Source organism: Poromitra crassiceps, assembly GCF_964638095.1.
Source record: "Poromitra crassiceps genome assembly, chromosome: 30".
Classification (NCBI taxonomy): domain Eukaryota; kingdom Metazoa; phylum Chordata; class Actinopteri; order Beryciformes; family Melamphaidae; genus Poromitra; species Poromitra crassiceps.
The window spans coordinates 11,992,842-12,013,895 of record NC_139652.1 but is presented as its reverse complement, the minus strand read 5'-3'; the positions used below and the strand labels follow the sequence as shown (position 1 = coordinate 12,013,895).

General features: G+C 44.7%; 1 protein-coding gene across 1 annotated transcript in view; it reads right to left on the bottom strand.

The window, feature by feature from the left end:
* Positions 1 to 411: 411 nt before the first annotated feature.
* cntn1a (contactin 1a) overlaps positions 412 to 21,054 on the bottom strand; it is a gene marked incomplete at its 5' end in the record, with an annotated part of 68,019 nt that continues 47,376 nt past the window's right edge. Inside the window, 10 exons of the mRNA XM_083663000.1 lie at positions 412 to 2,829; positions 5,766 to 5,922; positions 6,188 to 6,300; positions 6,793 to 6,982; positions 8,172 to 8,275; positions 10,542 to 10,776; positions 13,571 to 13,641; positions 15,318 to 15,467; positions 15,813 to 15,974; positions 20,721 to 20,844. Coding sequence (XP_083519126.1) covers positions 2,753 to 2,829; positions 5,766 to 5,922; positions 6,188 to 6,300; positions 6,793 to 6,982; positions 8,172 to 8,275; positions 10,542 to 10,776; positions 13,571 to 13,641; positions 15,318 to 15,467; positions 15,813 to 15,974; positions 20,721 to 20,844 — 1,383 coding nt within the window. The 3' untranslated portion in view covers positions 412 to 2,752. The remainder of the gene's footprint in view (positions 2,830 to 5,765; positions 5,923 to 6,187; positions 6,301 to 6,792; positions 6,983 to 8,171; positions 8,276 to 10,541; positions 10,777 to 13,570; positions 13,642 to 15,317; positions 15,468 to 15,812; positions 15,975 to 20,720; positions 20,845 to 21,054) is intronic.

Below are 21,054 nucleotides of genomic sequence, written 5' to 3'. Positions count from 1 at the left end.
CTTATGTAAACTTTTGAACAAATTGAGTACTTTTTCCACCACTGCTTACATCTCTGCACATTCAGTTTTTTTTTGCACCAACTCAGACTTACACTTGTGCACTGATAATTGGATTTGGATTGACACACTTTTGGATTGTAAATCTGACTCACACCTGAATGTAGTCAAATGCACACTCAAACTGAGACTCTGACAGCTACCTGCACAGTAACATACACCTCGAATCCCCCTCATACTTTCCCACTCAGTATTAAATACACAAGAGGTATTAAGTCAAGGCAATGACATAGAATAACAACAGACCAATCTAATAGTTAACTACACTTTTATTGTTCCTTTTAAGTCCAGCCAATGAGAGAGTCCAGTTTCATCCCTCACATGTGCCGATCGTATCCAGTGAAGCACTGAACCGCAGCAAACAGCCAACCATGCCGCCACCACCACACGCCACCAGTGATGTCATCAACCCCCCACCGACCAATCATATGCTTGAGACTGCAGGATCATTTCTGAACTTGTCAATGAGTGAGATTCCTTTAGTCAGTTTAAGATTTTCTCTCTAAACAAAAAATCAAAACAAAAAAACTCCTCTCCCAAAGACTTCATAATGAGATGACTTGGCTTAATGAAGCAACTAATGCACATATTAGGCTTATCTACATTGTCTCTGTGTCTGACGTAAAGGGATGCCACTCAGTAATGGAATGTATTTGATATGAAGCTGAGAGGTTGCCGACTCGAGTTGATTCCTTTTCAAAGTAGGAGCGTTTACAGTAGTACCGTTTCGTTTCCAATGTCATGCACGTTAGAATGTAGGGCCGCCGCTTCCTCCGCAAGGTCAAAGTTCAAGGCATTCATGCATTTGGCAACTCCTCCGATGATTTGTCGCATGAGGGGAAACTGGCGAAAAGCACTTTGTGGTGGATGTCGATATAATCACAATGTAGAAGAAGCATGGCGAGCGTCAGTCACACAAAATAGGAATTTATCTGCAGAGGAGTCCAAAACGCAGCATTTTCTTTCTCCGCTCGTGGGTGGGAAATTAACTTCTAAACTGTCCGACCGCTATCGGGGGGGTCGCGGCGCACAAATATAGCAATAATCACAAACTAAAACAACACCGGTTGATAATGCGTATTATATATCTCTGATCACATGTTAGTAAAAAGACAAAAAATAGTGCGGTGTGTGTGGGGACACCTCAGTGAGCTTTGGCTGGGCTCTCAACGCTGACATGGATGGCTTTGCTTCTGTATATCTTCTGTTTTGTACTCATAACCAGATAGTGACAAATGATAAACCCTAGATGACTGTTATCCGAGCTAGGCAAGTTGTCTTATTAGAAAATATAAAGTAGCCCGTCGATGTATTATCGGACACATTGCACGATTATCGAATGGCATGATGAGCGTCGCTACCGTTCACTGTAACCGTAACGTTCACCGTGACTGTTCATAGTGATGCTCGCACAAAGTGGTCGGAGAAAGAGAGATGAAATGAAAAAGGTTTGAAATGAAACGCCGACATTCTTTACAAAGCACCAGCTGGTACCACCGAGGCCCTAATAATGATACAGTCAAAACAAAAGGTATTTCTATGTGAATGTATACTAACATGGAGGCGTTTTCCATCCTCAGTCTGGAAAAGCATGGCTCGTACAACATTGAGACAAATTGACCACTGCGCACACACAGTTGTATACGTGTGTGGCAAGCAATTGAAACAAGTCACACACACTGTTTGCTATAGTTTTGCTCTGCATTTTGAAACGACATGTTGGATTATGTTTGTTGAGTTCATTTCTCGTTTCCACAATTTGCTTTACATTCAACGTTGCAAATGCGGACACATTATGCGGAAAAAACCACGCACGGTTATTTTTCAAACATTTTGAAATGAGTCCGGATAACAATGTCTACATGCACACACTTAGAAAGTGGTATTCTATCGATAGAGCACGTGTTATGATTTGGAAATAAGCATAGACTGCAGGTCAAATCAATCCTCTTTTTTTTCTTCCAAAGAACATATAACATCCATAGTATATTAGATAGCGAAACCATATAAATTATTGCATATATTATTTTAGCATGACATAAATTGCTATTTTCTCTATATGATGCTTGCTAATAAAGTTGAGTAGGCAAGAGGTTAAGATTTGCTTTGACTGTATCTCTATAACAGAGGGGTGTGCTTCATTTTGAAAAGGAAACGGGGAGGAAAGCCACTGAACTGCAAGAAAAGAAACACATAAAGACAATTTTTTTTTTATAAACTTGTACACTTATCCGTCACAACTATTGACCTGTTTTAGCTTATACTATGGAATGCAAGGAAGGATTATCCAAAACTTCACACACATCAAATGAAACCTACGCTTCTGCACACACCACCCATCTCGGTGGTGTGTGCCACCAGGTGGGCTTCACGATGCACACTCACACAAAGGTATTGTGAAAGATAATAGTAGTCGTTTATATATAAGGCATATTGAAAAAGTTGACAGAACTCCTTTGACGCTCCTCCGAAGATGCTTTGTAGATATTAAATAAGGGATGTCTTTGTCCGTTTTCCTTTTTTTTTCTCCTCCTCCTCCTGTCTTTTTCTTCCACAAACATATTCCAGAGTTGGAATACGATGTTCTGGTCGCAGGGTGGAACCAAGAGTTTGTGGAAAGAGTCCAAGTCCTTATAGGCGTCAACCTTACAGAGTCTCCTTCACGGGAAGTGAAGACTAAAGATGGGCGCTACATTCAGAGGTCCAGGCAGAGGAGAGCCACCAGGAGCAGGGAGATGAGACCCAGACACTGGGCAGCCATGACACCTCCACCTGGGGACACACACAGTGAGATACGAGTGTTTGTTTGTTGTTGCTTAGAAACAAATCAGTCTGAGAGTCAAAATGGCTGCTGATTTGAGGATGTGCTACAAACAGTGAACTCCAGAGAAACCCAGAATATATATAACATCCCTTGAGTGCCCCACTCTCATCCATCAAACTAAAGCCCGTATTTTCTACGTGAGGTATGATATTATACCCCATCTGTGTAGAGATCACCTTAAATGCCCCTCCATTTGTCAATGCCCTGCATTTGAAATCCCCCCGCGGCTTAAATTCCAGGGTCTGTGAAATCAAGCTGTCAGGTGGGTCTGGACTGAACCATAAGGGATAAGGAAAGCCGCAAGAGGGGTTTCCTCAACTCATCAAGATCAATTACAGAGGCTTAAGACCCCCTCTGTCTGGCCAGCCAACCTGTCAATCCACGGGCCAGGAGGGGGTAAAGTCACTGGGCCATCACTAGGGCTTAGTCATGGACTGTAGAGGCCCCCCCATCTTAGGTATGAAAGCTAAAGTGAAAGCTCTGCTTTAGCCCATGGGAACCCCCGTGACAGTGACAAATGACACCCCGGTGCCATCTTTAAACCTGGTATAATCCCACCAGCAAATGACAGCCCGGGAGAGAGCAGCCTCAGAATGTCACTTCGGCACTATGCTTTAAAAATGTCATCAGGTCACTTAAGACTTTCTTTATTTTAAAATGTCATCAGGTCACTTAAGACTTTCTTTATTTTAAAATGTCATCAGGTCACTTTAGACTTTCTTTATTTTTAAATGTCATCAGGTCACTTAAGACTTTCTTTATTTTAAAATGTCATCAGGTCACTTAAGACTTTCTTTATTTTTAAATGTCATCAGGTCACTCAAGACTTTCTTTATTTTTAAATGTCATCAGGTCACTCAAGACTTTCTTTATTTTAAAATGTCATCAGGTCACTTAAGACTTTCTTTATTTTTAAATGTCATCAGGTCACTTAAGACTTTCTTTATTTTTAAATGTCATCAGGTCACTCAAGACTTTCTTTATTTTAAAATGTCATCAGGTCACTCAAGACTTTCTTTATTTTTAAATGTCATCAGGTCACTCAAGACTTTCTTTATTTTTAAATGTCATCAGGTCACTCAAGACTTTCTTTATTTTTAAATGTCATCAGGTCACTCAAGACTTTCTTTATTTTAAAATGTCATCAGGTCGCTCAAGACTTTCTTTATTTTAAAATGTCATCAGGTCGCTCAAGACTTTCTTTATTTTAAAATGTCATCAGGTCGCTCAAGACTTTCTTTATTTTTAAATGTCATCAGGTCACTCAAGACTTTCTTTATTTTTAAATGTCATCAGGTCACTCAAGGCTTTCTTTATTTTAAAATGTCATCAGGTCACTCAAGGCTTTCTTTATTTTTAAATGTCATCAGGTCACTCAAGGCTTTCTTTATTTTAAAATGTCATCAGGTCACTCAAGACTTTCTTTATTTTTAAATGTCATCAGGTCACTTAAGACTTTCTTTATTTTAAAATGTCATCAGGTCACTCAAGACTTTCTTTATTTTAAAATGTCATCAGGTCACTTAAGACTTTCTTTATTTTAAAATGTCATCAGGTCACTCAAGACTTTCTTTATTTTAAAATGTCATCAGGTCACTTAAGACTTTCTTTATTTTAAAATGTCATCAGGTCACTCAAGACTTTCTTTATTTTAAAATGTCATCAGGTCACTTAAGACTTTCTTTATTTTAAAATGTCATCAGGTCACTTAAGACTTTCTTTATTTTAAAATGTCATCAGGTCACTCAAGACTTTCTTTATTTTAAAATGTCATCAGGTCACTCAAGACTTTCTTTATTTTTAAATGTCATCAGGTCACTCAAGACTTTCTTTATTTTAAAATGTCATCAGGTCACTCAAGACTTTCTTTATTTTTAAATGTCATCAGGTCACTTAAGACTTTCTTTATTTTAAAATGTCATCAGGTCACTCAAGACTTTCTTTATTTTTAAATGTCATCAGGTCACTCAAGACTTTCTTTATTTTAAAATGTCATCAGGTCACTTAAGACTTTCTTTATTTTAAAATGTCATCAGGTCACTCAAGACTTTCTTTATTTTTAAATGTCATCAGGTCACTCAATACTTTCTTTATTTAAAAATGTCATCAGGTCACTCAAGACTTTCTTTATTTTAAAATGTCATCAGGTCACTTAAGACTTTCTTTATTTTAAAATGTCATCAGGTCACTCAAGACTTTCTTTATTTTTAAATGTCATCAGGTCACTCAAGACTTTCTTTATTTTTAAATGTCATCAGGTCACTCAAGACTTTCTTTATTTTTAAATGTCATCAGGTCACTCAAGACTTTCTTTATTTTTAAATGTCATCAGGTCACTTTAGACTTTCTTTATTTTTGCGCCCGCTGATGTGAAGCTAATGTAAATCTGTGTGAAGTAGGTGTTTTTTCTCTCTAAATAATAAACTCTCAGTCACCAAATTACATTTCACTAAATTGATAAATGTAGCGACAACTACAATCTGTCAGTGAACAAACCCCCCCCCCCCCCCCAATGTCCCCCTGCTGCCCCGGTTGCTGCTCCACCCTCTGCCGATCTGGGGAGAGCCATAGACTAGCACCATGCTTCCTCCGACACATGCGCAGTTCCCAGCCGCTTATTTTCACCTGACAGATGGGCGCTTCACCGGCAGGATGTAGCACCAGTTCCCTTCCGCGCCGAACAGGCACCCCGACCAACTACACACCCATAAAGTTTCGTGACTACACCTTGCATGGTTTTGACACTATCGCGTTGGCAAAATCGTGGTGATATAGTGTGAAAACCACGACGACACAAAGACTCCTGATTACAAGACAGAAAGGTGTGTAGTGTGAACAGCGACTGACGACTGACGACCGTGTGACAGTGTGTATGAGCCATTACCTATGATGGGGATTTGTGCCACAGCGCCGTCCCCGCCCTCGCTGTGTGCCCGGACCTCCACCACGTAGTTCCCATCTCCGTGCACCGGAAGGTCTATGTACCGTTTACTGGTGGTGTACAGGGTGCCTGTGGAGTGGCCCTGCTGTCTGTACAGGACCTACACACACACACACACACACACACACACACACACACACACACACACACACACACACACACACACACACACACACACACACACACACACACACACACACACACAGTATAGGGAATATAAGATCTCAGACAAGTCAGATTATTAAAAAAATTAAAAGCAATGTTGCAAAATATAAAACTGTAAAAACAACAAGACAAAGACATCACATAAAAAGCAGGTCTACAAATTCTCAGATAAGAGACAGAGAATTATGAACTGTACTTACTTTGTAACCATCTATTGATGACTCGTTAGCCAGTGGCTCCACATGTTCCCAGGCAATATTTACTGACTGGCCCTTTAACTTTTTACCTATTATTTTGGGGGGTCGACTTGGAGCTGGTAAAAAACAACAGACAAACAAACAGTAATGATGAAGAACAGCTATATTAAGACAATTTATATCATCCCTACACAAACATTGCAGCTGGTCAGTTATGAGCTGCTTTTTAATCTCTTTTTTCATTCAGATTTTTCACCCCAGTTGTACTTGACCAGTTCCCCCTGCTGTCCCAGTCGTTGCTCCACCCGTATTGTCAATCTGGCGAGAGCCGTAGACGAGCACATGCTTGCTCTGATACACGTGCAGTCGGCAGCTGCTTCTTTTCACCTGACAGCGAGGCGTTTCACGCGCGGGACGCCGCACGTGGGAGGATCACGCTATTCCCCCCCAGTTCAACTCCCCCCCAAACAGATCCCACAACCGACCAGAGGAGGCACTAGTGCAGCGAGCAAGACTCATACCCCAGTTGATCACAGGTCTTAGACGAGTGCTTTTACCTCCCAGACGCCCCGACACTGAGCTGCTTTAAAGGTCATAGGTCAACCTACGGGCTTTCTTGGTGAAGATGTGGAAGTGCTGGCTGGACGGTCCGTATCCCGCGGCGTTGTAGGCCCGGATCTCGATGAAGTATTGGGAGTCGGGCTTCATGGCCTCCAGCCGGGTCTGGTTCTCCCTGCCGGACACCACCATCCTCTGGGCCCCCGCCTCGCTGTCCTCCTGCTTCCTCCAGTACTTCACCTGGGACACACAGGGACACACAGGGACACACAGGGACAGAGGGAGGGACACACAGGGACAGAGGGAGGGAGGGAGGATCTGCCTGAAACCTTCACTGAGTCCAATAAAACAATCATCAACTGCACCAACTATGAATAGCTGCCCTGAATCAAATAGTGATTTATGATTGATGAAAATTATTTGTTTTATTTGTTTTAACTTGCTTGGTGTACGAGTGGGGTTTACTGTATCAGGAGAATAGACTAGAATTGAATAGAACTTTAATGTCCACCGCAGTGGAAATTTGCCTTTGGCTTCACAGGTTGGTTAAAAATGTAAAAACAGTGTCAGATGAGATCAGTTGACAATCATAGAAAATTACACCAAATTGACTTTCCAAAACGTCATATTGTGATTGTCTCTACCCATCTGGCATCTACAGTAAGTACTGTAGGTTCAACTAAACTAAAATCATTATAAAAAGTTTTTCCAACTACAATTTGACCCAGGACAGGATAAGTGTATATTTCAGGCCCGGCCTTGGCCACACTGATCCGTGGTGTCTGTCCGTGTGCGTTCATTCTCTGTTCACTTCCATTCATTTTCAATGACAGCTGTCCGACTGTCCGTGGAGCACTCAGAAGCGTACGTATCCAGAAAATTTGCATACGTTTTGATGGACAGAAAGTTGAAGAAGGATGAAATTTTTCTGGATGGACGTATCGGATGGTCAGATGGTCGGATAGTCACTGTCCGTTTAGCCAATCAGAGTCGAGGTCTCGAGAGGAGGCGTTCCGAGATTTGTTTCAACTTTTCAAAGAAGATGCCGGCCGAGGCGGTGAAGGAGGCTATAATTAATGCTGTGTACACCATCCCGCTGTTGTACAACGTGATAGTCAGTGTCACCGTCTGATTTCACCATCTAATCTGGTCATTCGGTGGCATTTTATTGCCACATAAGTAACGTAGCGCACAGAGCTAACAGCTAGCTGACGCCAGCTTTCTTCTTCTCTCGGTTTATAGGCGGATCGCTGACACCTTCAAGGTGCTTACCGCCACCTGCTGTACAAGTAGGTTACTTGTACATGCAACGGACATAAATCTATCCGTCAATCTGTTCTGTCCATTTTCTGATGGATCAGTTTGGCCAAGGCCTTAAGTAGCTTTTCGCCCCCAAAACAAATCCCACCTCAGCAACACGTGGACTGACCTGGTATCCGTCGACGTTGCTCTGGGAGATGGGCGTCCACCACACGATGGCCTCTGTGGCAGACAGAGCTCTGCCATCCACACTGCTGGGGGCTTCAGATGGAGCTGGACGCACACACAACGGAACAGAGTGGTCAACTGGCTACAGTAAGAGAACCATCGTGGAGGACGTGTCCTTCAGAGGTCATTCATCTTGTACATACATTACGCTGTAGAGCATCATATTTTATCTACATGAATACATACGACTTACGACATCGTACACTCTGATGGATCCATGACCTTGATCATGAATGATCTAACGCTTTCTGCTTTATGGCTCCATTTATGCCAGATTTAATGCATTCTTCACTTATTAGTGCTGCTCGAGCATCATTCCCTTAAGGTGACTCCATCACTATAAGGAACAAGTGAAATGACAGAAATCTCTCTGCCCACATTCCTTGACTGGGCCAACAGCTGATTCTCCCGGAGTTATGGGCCAGTACCTGGCACACTAGGAGTTATGGGCCAGTACCTGGCACACTAGGAGTTATGGGCCAGTACCTGGCACACTAGGAGTTATGGGCCAGTACATGGCACACTAGGAGTTATGGGCCAGTACCTGGCACACTAGGAGTTATGGGCCAGTACCTGGCACACTAGGAGTTATGGGCCAGTACCTGGCACACTAGGAGTTATGGGCCAGTACCTGGCACACTGGGAGTTATGGGCCAGTACATGGCACACTGGGAGTTATGGACCAGTACCTGGCACACTGGAAGTTATGGGACAGTACCTGGCACACTAGGAGTTATGGGCCAGTACATGGCACACTAGGAGTTATGGGCCAGTACCTGGCACACTAGGAGTTATGGGCCAGTACATGGCACACTAGGAGTTATGGGCCAGTACCTGGCACACTAGGAGTTATGGGCCAGTACCTGGCACACTAGGAGTTATGGGCCAGTACCTGGCACACTAGGAGTTATGGGCCAGTACCTGGCACACTGGGAGTTATGGGCCAGTAGTACCTGGCACACTAGGAGTTATGGGCCAGTACCTGGCACACTAGGAGTTATGGGCCAGTACCTGGCACACTAGGAGTTATGGGCCAGTACATGGCACACTAGGAATTATGGGTCAGTACATGGCACACTGGGCGTTATACGATAACGATACGATGTACTTTATTGTCAGTTCGCACTGAAATTTCTCTTGCAAGACAGCGGCAGTCCCACGCACAAACACATGACAAAGAGAACAAAACCAAAAATGCAAAGATACATGACACACATACAGCACACAGAGAGCACTGGTCACTGCTCCACTGACCCTCGGCCATGTTCTTGATTAAGCCTCAGGATCGACTGATATGTATAAAGGACTTTCTTAGTCTGACCTTCTTGAAAGTTGGGATTAAGTATCTCCTGCCAGAGGGCAGGAGTTCATATTCTTCATGTAGCACATGATTAGTGTTTGAGGCAAAACTTCTAGTTGTCAATACACTGTTGACGTATGTAGACTTATTATGTTACGTTATGGGCCAGTACATGGCACACTGGGCGTTATGGGCCAGTACATGGCACACTGGGCGTTATGGGCCAGTCAGTACCTGGCACACTGCGTATCCACAAATGCAAAAGAAAATATGCCCGACCGCACACCTACTGACACAAACTGTTTGCTGCTTACCTACTTACACATTCAAATCCTAGATACGCTTAAAGACGCAGTAACGGCCCAACGTTCCTAAAGAGCATTACCATGGCAACAGAACAGGGCATCTCTGTAACCCGCCACGTCTGCTTTTGCCAGTTGGTTATCTCAGCGGTCTGTCAGTGGAAGTTAATAACTTGGCTAAATGCTTTGCATCCTTAGGCGAATTATCAGCTTTCTGCTTCATGCTACATAGATCATGATAATCCCCTCGCTGAAGGCAAGCAAAGGGGCGAGCGGGAGAGAGAGAGAGAGAGAGAGAGAGCAAGAGAGAGAGAGAGAGAGAGAGAGAGCAAGAGAGAGAGAGAGAGAGAGAGAGCAAGAGAGAGAGAGAGAGAGAGAGAGAGACACAGAGAGAGAGAGAGAGAGAGAGAGCGGGGAGCACGGGTTCACATTCAACGGGTATTAAAATTCCTCACATCTAAACACGAGGACGCCCATTAAATGGATCCTACTCGGGAGAAAACGTTGGTGGTGATAAGTAAGCGACACTGACAGATTGAAATAGCAGAGTGTTGGCATATTGAAGAATGCCCTCATTAGCAAACGGGAGCATGTCGGTCTGACACGCGGTGGTTATGAGAGCAGTTTGGCACGTTTCCCAGCTATGCTTCTTTAACCTGGAGAGAACTTAGCGCAAATAATCTCTTCCGGGGATCAGCGTGCTGCTTACCGTCCTGTGCCGAGTAAATGGCGGCCATGAGGCTGTAGGGTCCCTCTCCTTTACTGTTGAAGGCCTTGACCTTGACCTGGAACTCTGTGGACGGAGCGATGGAGGCGTCTTTGTGGACGTAGCGCCGGGCCTGCGGGTCGGCCACCGTCACCTTCCGCCACTCGAAGCCGTCGTGGGGTTTGAAGGCCACGATGTAGCCAAAATTACTCCCGTAGTAATACTGCGGCTGTACAGGCTAATGAGACCAGGAAGAAAAATCACACAATTACATTATGCCATGCAGTGGACGTCCGTACGTCCGTACGTCCGTACGTCCGTCCGTACGAGGTTTGTTAACGCGATATCTGAGGAACGCCTTGACGGAATTTCATCAAATTTGCCTTAAACATCCACTTAGACTCAAGGATGATCTGATTAGATTTTGGTGGTCAAAGGTCAAAGGTCAAGGTCACTGTGACCTCTCGGACACCATTTTCAAGCTTGTTAATGCGATATCTCAGGAATGCCTTGGCAGAATTTCATCAAATTTGCCTCAAACATCGACTTGGACCCAAGGATGAACTGATTAGATGTTGGTGGTCAAAGGTCAAAGTCACTGTGACCTCTCGAACGCCATTTTCAAGCTTGTTTTTATTAAGTGTTTTTCGGATCTCCCCCCCCCCCAATTTGTACCCAATTGTACTTGACCAATTCCATGTTAGGGTGTCCCCGGTTGTTGCTCCACCCCCTCTGCTGATCAGGTTGAGAGCAGTAGACCAGCAAAATGCTTCCTCCGATACATGTGCAGTCGCCAGCCGCTTCTTCTTTTCACCTGACATGTAGGAGTTTCACCGGCAGGACGTACTGTAGTGTGCGGGAGGGATCACAATATTCCCCCCAGTTCCTCTCCCCCCTGAACCGGCTCCCCGACCGACCAGAGGAGGCACTACTAAGTGCAGCGACCAGGACACATCCCCCTTAATATGGCTTCCCACCCCGCACACAGAGCCAATTGTGCCCGTACGGACATCCGACCAAGCCGGAGGTATAACACGGGGGGCTCGAACCTGCGACCTTCGTGTCGGTAAGCTGCACTACCCCGGTGAATATCTTCATCCAAAGCACCTCTTAAGTCTTTCAAGCATGAGTGGCAACCAGTGGGATTATACCCCTAATCCTGCCAGTGTTTTGCACTAATGCATATGCTCACACACTTATGCTGAAGCTATTCAGGATTATCAACAAGACCCAAAAAAGGCTCAGTTAGACTAATCAGATGTTGCTTGCATACTAGGGGTGCTCCAAAAAATCGATTCTGAAAGGATCGCGATTCTTAATGCCACGATTCCTGGATCGATTCCAAACTCCTAAGAATCGATTCTTCTTCGTATTGTAAAAAAAAAAAAAAAAAAAAAAAAAAAAAATGACAGTGCACCTGAACGCAACATGCAAGATACCGGCTGAATAAGTGTCCAAATGTTCATGTCATTTGTGTACTGTACTGCCACGGTGCCACCACCTCTTGCACTTAAGAACTCTGGTTAATGTATTCCCCCCAAAATCTATAAATCCTTCTCAAAGTCTACAGATCCCCCCCCAGCCTATAAATCCATCTTATCTGAAGAACATAAGGGGGGAATTCCCCCCTAGTTTGCAAAATTAATTTAGGCCCTGACTGTAATACTTCAGAAGTTGAATGTTTTGTCATTGTTTGTCTTATATTTACCTTTGTGTGTTATTGCAATATAAAACTACATAATTGAGAATCGATTCTAGATTCTGGAATCGAGAATCGTTGGAATCGAGAATCGTTGGAATCGAGAATCGATTCTGGAATCGGATCGTGACCCCAGGAATCGGAATTGGATCGGATCGTGGCTTAGCCGGATCGGAGCACCCCTATTGCATACTGTGCAGTGGATTCTAGGATGACTCTGCATTCTGTGAGTGTCTCTCTCTCTCTCTCTCTCTCTCTCTCTCTCTCTATCTATCTCCTCATGCCTCATTTCCTGTGTTGGCACTCTGGCTTCATCCTCGCTCCATGTGTCCAGTGAGACATGGCCGCATTAGAGGGTAACCTCTAAACATGATGGCCTCCTCCTCCAGCAGCTGCTGCTCAGCAATTGATTGTCATGCCTTAAAGCAAGAAGCCTGTGAGAGTCAATCTATCACATGCTACAGCAGCAGAGTGCAGGATAATGCCTCCGCTCAGTCACTGTGTTTGTGTGTGACAGACAGTGACGGCTATAAAGCACGAGATTACCTACAGACACAAAAAGCACTTCAACTGACAAGTTTATTTTTCACCCTTCTAGATGTTCTGATGGCGTGCTGCCTTCAAGTTCTTAAAAAAAAAAAAAAAACGATTTATCTTTATCTGTCGTCACGCTACACACTGTTGTCTCGCAAAGGGAATAGGAAAGTACGAGTGTAAAATATGAACGCATTTGCGCCCGCTTATTTTTAAAGGAACACTCCGCCCATTTTCAACCAGCTTTGTATCATTAGAACATCAGTAGTATATCAGAAAACTGTAAACGGTTTTGAAGTCTGTCATTTAATTTGACAGTTATTGAGTGTTAAAGTGTGGACCAGTGACATCACTGGTCCACACTAACTCAAATTAATAACTCATTAACTCAAATCAACTCTCAATGACTGTCAAACTAGATGAATGATGAATAGTTTGACAGTTATTGAGAGTTGATTTGAGTTAATGAGTTATTAATTTGAGTTAGTGTGGTCCACACTTTAACACTCAATAACTGTCAAATTAAATGACAGACTTCAAAACCGTTTACAGTTTTCTGATATACTACTGATGTTCTAATGATACAAAGCTGGTTGAAAATGGGCGGAGTGTTCCTTTAACTTGGCTCTGAGGATATAACCTCAAACCTCTGTTGAAAAGAGCAGCACGGCCGCTTCTCCCGTGTGCGTCAGGTTTGCTGAGTTCATGAACCCCCCCCTCCCCTCCCCACACCCCCCCCCCCCGACAGAGTGAGAGAGGTGGAAGAGGTGGAACGTGCGGAGAGAGAAGAGAGACCTACCGTCCAAGTGATGGTCAGCTCCCTGCTCGTCCCTCCGCCCCCGCCGATGTCCGAGGGCGCCACCACAGGAACTACAACGAGACGGCAAACGCCAAACAAGCTCTGAGCCCACATGTTGAGAGAGTCCACACAAACAAGGAGGCCAAACCCACACAGGCCCGTAACCTATCTCCCCCTGCTGGCTGCACTACCGGATCCATCCTTCCTCTGAAGAATACCAAGATCAATGTCGCCGTGCCGTGCCAAGTGCAACACCTCCGCGTTCGTGCGGGAGCTTTGCCACGCGGAGAGGAGAGACGAGGAGGCGGGCGCTTCTCTTCTTTCGCCTCGCGGGGTCTAAAGCTTGCTCACTTTCAAATGGCTCAGATTATTATTTTAAGAGAGGTTACTGTGTGTAGGCCTGTGATTTCCATTTCATAATTGAATTTCAGGCTACAATTTCAGCAGAGCGCTCATTTGTCGAGGTTCATGCGGCGGCGGGTTTGGCAGCGCGCGACGCGTCCCGCCGTAGGAAGTACAGCACTATGGAATTTCTGCTGACTCGCTCTCCTGCTGCGCTGCTTAATGTAAGTAAACAGGACTATAATAGAACGATGATGGAGACATTATTAGGATGGAAAGTGCTGAACCCGTCGCACACCGCATTTCCATGACCTTTTCAAGTGACCGACTCCTTCTTATAAATAAACTTGACTTGACTTGACTTCTGAAAGCCCCTCTATATAAACGTCATGATCACACAGGGGACAGCTGTCGTCAAAGAAACTCATTCTGAAGGAATGGAAGTCCCCCATTTTCACCTTCTTTTCAATTGTGGTTGACGGACGTGACTTCTGTTATTATGGATGGAGACACTTCCGTCTCAGTCAATACGTTTTCGGCTGTCTGGGATCCGTTTCTAGCCTACTTCGATGAGGGCGACAGGTGACTCTCCTGGCTGGTTTTTCATGCACCCCTTGCGTGGGATCGCATGCGTAATATCTCTTACAAGCACATAAACACCTTATGTGGCTAGTAACCACCACGGTGTAATTTGAATATAATATATGTATTTATTTTTCTTTTCTTTTCTTTTCCTGTGTCTGAGCCTGTTCGTCTGTCCCGTTTGTATATTGTAAAAATAATAATAATAATCAAATATTGAGGGGGGGGGACTAGGGATGTTCATCAATTATCGAACATCGATAATTGCTCGTTAAGGAATGGAATCGATCATGTGGAATTTTTATCGATTATTGTTATTATTAATTAATCTTTTTTTTTTTTTTTGCGGACTAGGTTTGGGTGGAATTCGTTCCTCCTCGCCCCACTCCATTGCACAGCCGACTAACGTGAGGTGGAGCTTCATATAGTCTCTAGTGTTCTGGCTGGGCACGGGCCTTTGTGCCAACAAAACTGTTTTAAACATGGGGAATTCACACCGGCATGCGCCGGGGACAGCAGTGTTGGAGAGGAGACACATTGAAATAAAGAGTTCATTGAGGAGAACACGTTGTCTTTCGTATTTTCTGCCATAGGCATTCATTTTGTATATATATATATATATGTATATATATATATATATATATATATATATATATATATATATATATAAAAATATATTATTATTAATATGATCGATAATCGGTAATTGATCGTTAATTTTCCCTATTTTCGATTATGGACATTTTTCAAAATGAACATCCCTAGGGGGGACTTCATGATCCATATGGTCATGGTAGCCCCAAAGCCAGGCCACGAGCCATACCTGCGTCCAGGGTGGTGACCTTCGCCGACGCGCCGCTTGGCTCTCCTGTGCCCAGAGTGTTGGTGGCCATCACCTTGAACTCATACTCTGTCCAGGGGAACAGCTCCACCACCGTGGCGGTCTCGGCATTCCCCTCAACGTCTGCCGGAGCTAGAGAGAAATGCACAGTTGTCATTTTCCCATGCCAGCGCAAGTTAAAGGTTGACTAGCACGGTATGTTAAAACATTATACATACAGAACAAGTCACTCATGTCCCACAGCTGAACAGAAATATCCTTAAAACAACAATGAATGTCCATTTTTGGAACGCATTCCTATATTTCGAGTGACTGTGGCTGAGCGAAATTATATTTGACCCATCTTTTAAGAAACATCAACCGCCGTGTAGGCCTATCTCTACGCAGCGTGACTCAAATTATTATAGCATCAGAGAGCCAGCGCAGCCTGAAGGTAGCACTGTTTATTTGAGCAGCCAGTGGGGCTGGATTACTCACACGTCGTGGCGTCTTTCCAGACCTCTTTGGAGAAGGAGTCCCTGTACTGGATGGTATATTTGGAGATGGGGCTGTGGTTGTCCGCCCCGCGGCTCCACTGCAACCGTACGCTCTTGTCGGTGGTGTCCATCAGGCGCACCCCGCCCGGGGGGCCGGGAGGACCTGGTGGTGGGGAAGAGGAGGAGCATTAGAGAGGAGCTAATTTGGTCGTTAAATGGGTGAGGAATTGAAACGTGAATTATGAGAGAACTACAGAGATTTGTGAGACTGTCCCTGAACCTAAAGGTCAGGAAGTTCAAGCTCATGTATAATTATGTCCTTCAGGAAGACACTGATGCAATGCAAGTAGCAACAGAGATAGTCTATTATAGAGATGCGTCACCGCAGGCTCCGCCAATTCTAACAAATGGTACTGGCAAGTCTCCTAAATGGTCACATGGTCACCTCTCCCCTGAAGTGTGTTGTGAGAGGACTGTGCCTGGTGAGGCGGGGTTAGTGCTGACCTAGCAAGCTAACTTGAAATAGAGATCGTGAGTTCCCAAACTCCACACAAACACCACACATATAAACACAAAGCTGCCCCTTGTTAGCTCAATATAGTTGTAACTATTAGATAAAAAAAAAAAAAAATCCAACCTCAGATTTAGCTACTATATCAACGGATTTCACATGTAGCTTTAGTTAACGTGCCAACGTGAGTTCCTGTTGCAAAATCTCGCGAGAGTGTGTTGCTGAGACAGAGACAGGTCTTGAACTATTTCAATTTTCTCCTGATCGGTCTGTCTGAAAAATGCCATTTTTGTGTCAGAGTGTTCAGAAGATATGTGGCTTCGGAAAATGGGACGAATATTTAGTTTGATGACTATGGGGGCGAAAGAATCTGTCATAATCTGAGATCACGTTCACTTCTCCCATTGACTCCAATAGACTCGGGCCTGCTGAAAGTCTCCTAAGTGGGCGTGTCGGTGGAAAACCATGGTCAAAACCCGCGTGACAAAATGACAGGAAGTGAGTTGAAGTTGGGGTGTCTTGCTTGGAATCCCATCGCCTTTGGTAGCAATGGATGTGTGTTGTCCAAGTGTTGAAAAAATGTAAAGGATAATAAAACGGTCAATGAAGAATCCTTCCAAAGTAACTAATAATAATGGTCACGGAGCATCAAAAACCATAGACCATATAGCAAGCCTAAAGCAAAGTATTTGTAAACGCTCTATTTTCCTTCAAGCTCGTGGGGAAAGTCTTGGCGAGAGTCCTTAGCCTCTAAACAACTTTATATTTCAATGCCAGTCCCCACAAAGACACAAAGACACAAAGACAGCTGTTAGATGCACGTCAAACACGGCACATTTCCACTGTTTAGTTCGGCTCTTTAAAAGACATTAGACAAAGACAGACGCATCAAGGCATTAGAGCTTAGAACCCATTGACATATCTTAACTAAGCCTGAGCTTATATTAGCTAAGCCTGAGGTGAAAGCTTTTGAGTCCAGTGTTTCTCTTTGGTCGTCCGGCTCCTCTCGACTCTTTCTTTGGAGCATAACGATGGCCTAATAGAAAAGACAGACTGCGTCAGGGCTAGCCCGTCCAACCCACAGCCGCAGAAATCAGCCAGGATTTGCTTTTTCCTTCTTCATGTCTGTCACAGAATATGAGCCTGGAGAACTAAGGCGATTACACAGCCCCGTAAGCCTTTCTGAAGAGTCGGGAGAGACAGCGTAGATGTACTGTAGCAGTGAAACGTCGAAGGATTTATTTTTTTACACTTCCATATACAGTAAGGACCCGACACAGTGTGATATGGGTACAAAAAAGATGGATGTTTCTCTGCCCTGATGTTTGGCACAGTCCCTGTATTTGGATTGATAAGGCTCAGTGCCAGGGCACGTTCTGTTTGTGAATGGAGATACTGACAAAGCCCAACCACAAAATTCAATAACCCTCCGTGAATATTTTCCCGATTGACAGACAGCGGAGTCATCACAGCTGCCGCACATTCGAATACCGCCCCCTGCTGGAGTGTAACGCAAAACTACCACAACACTGACGCCGCCGGGGGCATACGAAAACAACTCGTCCGCCTCTCTAAAATCCCTCCTAATAATAACAAGCTACAGGTGCAGAGCCGTGTGTTTGGCTCGGAGGAACCTCGCCGTCGAGCCCGATCTCCTTCCTCATGTGCGCCCGTGATAAATGGACGTCTTTCATCTCTGCCTCTCTGCGCTCCTGACTGCTGGCATTTGGCACGGCCATTAGGAGCCGCCCAGGCCCCCGTGTGTTTGGGTTCCACTCTGGGAGACGTCGCAGTCGGTCCGCGGGGCGCGTTTTTCACCTGGCCGTCTGTCAACACCTGCTCTGGAAAGCAGCAGGAGCAGGGCCACGGCAGGGATCACTGGCAACCGGATCACTGGCGGATCGAGCTCTTGGGTTCCTATCTGAAGAGAGCCTTTGTCCACCAACACTTAGGCCTGTTTCAGGGGCCCGCAGGGAGAGAGAGCTGTAAGGCAAGCTCCCCACTCATCATCAGGAAGTGGAGGGTGAGCACAGTGAAGCATGGTGAATCATCCAGGAGGGAGGTGAAGTACGGTATATGACACAGACAGACAGGCGCACTGCGGAAGATGCGGTCGGAGGAACAAGTACGGCAATCAGCGGCACTCTGCGTTCAAACGGTGGTGGTGACAGATAGAAATCGGTCGTGTTATACAGGCCGAAAGTAATTTTGGTGTTATTACAAAGTGTTATTACAGTAGATGATTCACTCATCATGGAGAACAAGTGTGGAGCTTCGGGTTTCTTCACTCTCGTCTATTCAAAAGCATCAGACAGCGACTAAATATGGTGGCGTTGGTTTTAAAATATGGGGTGACTAAAGATTCCATTTTCATGAAAGGGTAGCGAAGCCACTGCTCGTCACATTTCATTGCATAATGTCGGTTAGTGCGTCTGTTGTCTGTTGATGAAAGCACAGCATCATCATTAAGAAAAGCCCCCACGTTGCTCAAGAGTAGGGATGTTCATTTTGAAAAATTTCCATTATCGAAAATCGGGGAAAATTAACGATCAATTATCGATTATCGATCATATTAATAATAATATATATATATATTTTTTTTTTACAAAATGAATGCCTATGGCAGAAAGTACGAAAGACAACATGTTCTCCTCAATGAACTCTTTATTTCAATGTGTCTCCTCTCCAACACTCTGCTGTCCCCGGCGCATGCCGGTGTGAAATCCCCATGTTTAAAACAGTTTTGTTGGCACAAAGGCCCGTGCCCAGCCAGAAAACTAGAGACTATATGAAGCTCCACCTCACGTTAGTCGGCTGTGCAATGGGAGTGGGGCGAGGAGGAACGAATTCCACCCAAACCTAGCCCGCAAAAAAAAAAAAAAAAAAAATTGTTTTTAATAATAACAAAATCGATAAAAATTCCACATGATCGATTCCATTCCTTAACGATCAATTATCGATTTTCGATAACTGATGAACATCCCTACTCAAGAGTGCACTCAACTAAAAACGTCCCTGCAAAATCTTTCTGGGCCAAATCATTTCTCTTCCAGCCAGGTGACTGTTGGGAGGAGCAGGACAACAGCAATGTTTGTTGGGGAGAAATTTGACCTGGTTTGCAATGAGAGCAACATCCCCCTAACAATGTAATAAGTTCAGGAGACAATATAGGCTTATGTGTACTACTGTATGTTGCAGCTGTACCTATCACTGTTACTTTTCCTGATTTCTAGTCAAACTGTAGAGAGTGTATCAGCATCTCAATACGCTATCTTTGGCCTGAGAAGTTAGAGAAGTGTTTCTGGCCAATTAAAGCAAGCAGCAGATAGCTTGTGTTGTGTGTCAAGGCTGCAGTCTCTGCAACCTCTCTGACACATGCTCTCTCTCTCTCTCTCTCTCTCTCTCTCTCTCTCTCTCTCTCTCTCTCTCTCACTCTCTCTCTCTCTCTCTCTCTCTCTGTGTGTGTGTGTGTGTGTTGTGTGTGTGTGTGTTGTGCGTCTCCTGCGGGCGGCGTAGCTTGAGGACATAAGGCATTTCCTTCCATAGCTTTTTCCAGCATGCTCTCTCTCTCTCTCTTTCTCTCTCTCTCTCTCTCTCTCTATCTCTCTCTCTCTCTCTCTCTCTCACTTCCTTGCACTCTCTCTCTCTCTCTCTCTCTCTCTCTCGGAGCCTGGGGTTGACAGATTATCCTAGCGAAAGCGGCTACGGTCTGGTAACTTTGGAGAGATTTACTTCTCCTCAAACACACACGCGCACACACACACTGGAGAACATGTACATGAGCCTTATGTCTCTCTCTCTCTCTCTCTCTCTCTCTCTCTCTCTCACACACACACATGCGCGCGCGCACACACACTCACACTCACACATACACACACGCACGCACGCTTTCAAGCAGTATGTTCATGGTCTGACAATAAAAGTAGGGGGGAAATATTGTAATGAATATGTGCAGGAATAACCTGTGGCACTCCTCTATAGCGCTTGTGTTAAGAGTTGAGTGGGGCTCAACAGGACGTACAAATGTACACTTTGATTTGTATTTGCACTTTATTTTTTGCACTTACCCCTTTGCTAGGATCTCTATACGGTACATGGGTGGTATTACAAGGGATTATATTGAATATCAAGTATACAAAAGCAGACTGGGAATAAGTTACAGGCTTGACGGAGAGGGTGGGAGCATTCGTTTCAATCATCTCTCACGTTCTCTCTCACTTTTCTGTCAACGACTTAATTCTCTCTCGTATTACAATATCTTTGTGTGTGTGTGTGTGTGTGTGCGTGCGTGTGTGTGTGTGTGTGTGTGCGCGCGCACGCGTGCGTGTTAGAGACAGAGTATGTGTTGTGTGTATGTAGTATGAGTGTGTCTTTATGTGAAAGTGTCACATGGCTCACCCCTGACGACCAGGTGGGCGGAGGCGGTGACGTTGTCCACGGGGGTCTGGGCGGTGCAGCTGTAGCGTCCGGCGTGGTTCAGCTGGGCGTTCTTAATCAGCAGCTCGCCACTTGAGCTTCCGTTCTAGACAAAACAACGCGACACACACGACAGCATGCATGATATGGCATCTGCACGCGTCAAAACACTGTGGTCATATTTCAACGCTCGGCCTAAAACATCAACTTGAATTATGGAAAAAACCTCTCAATCCAATCGCTCAAATAGCTAGTTAGCATAGCTTAGCTTAGCTTGTCATACCACAAGACCAGGGGGATTAAGATATCAACCCTT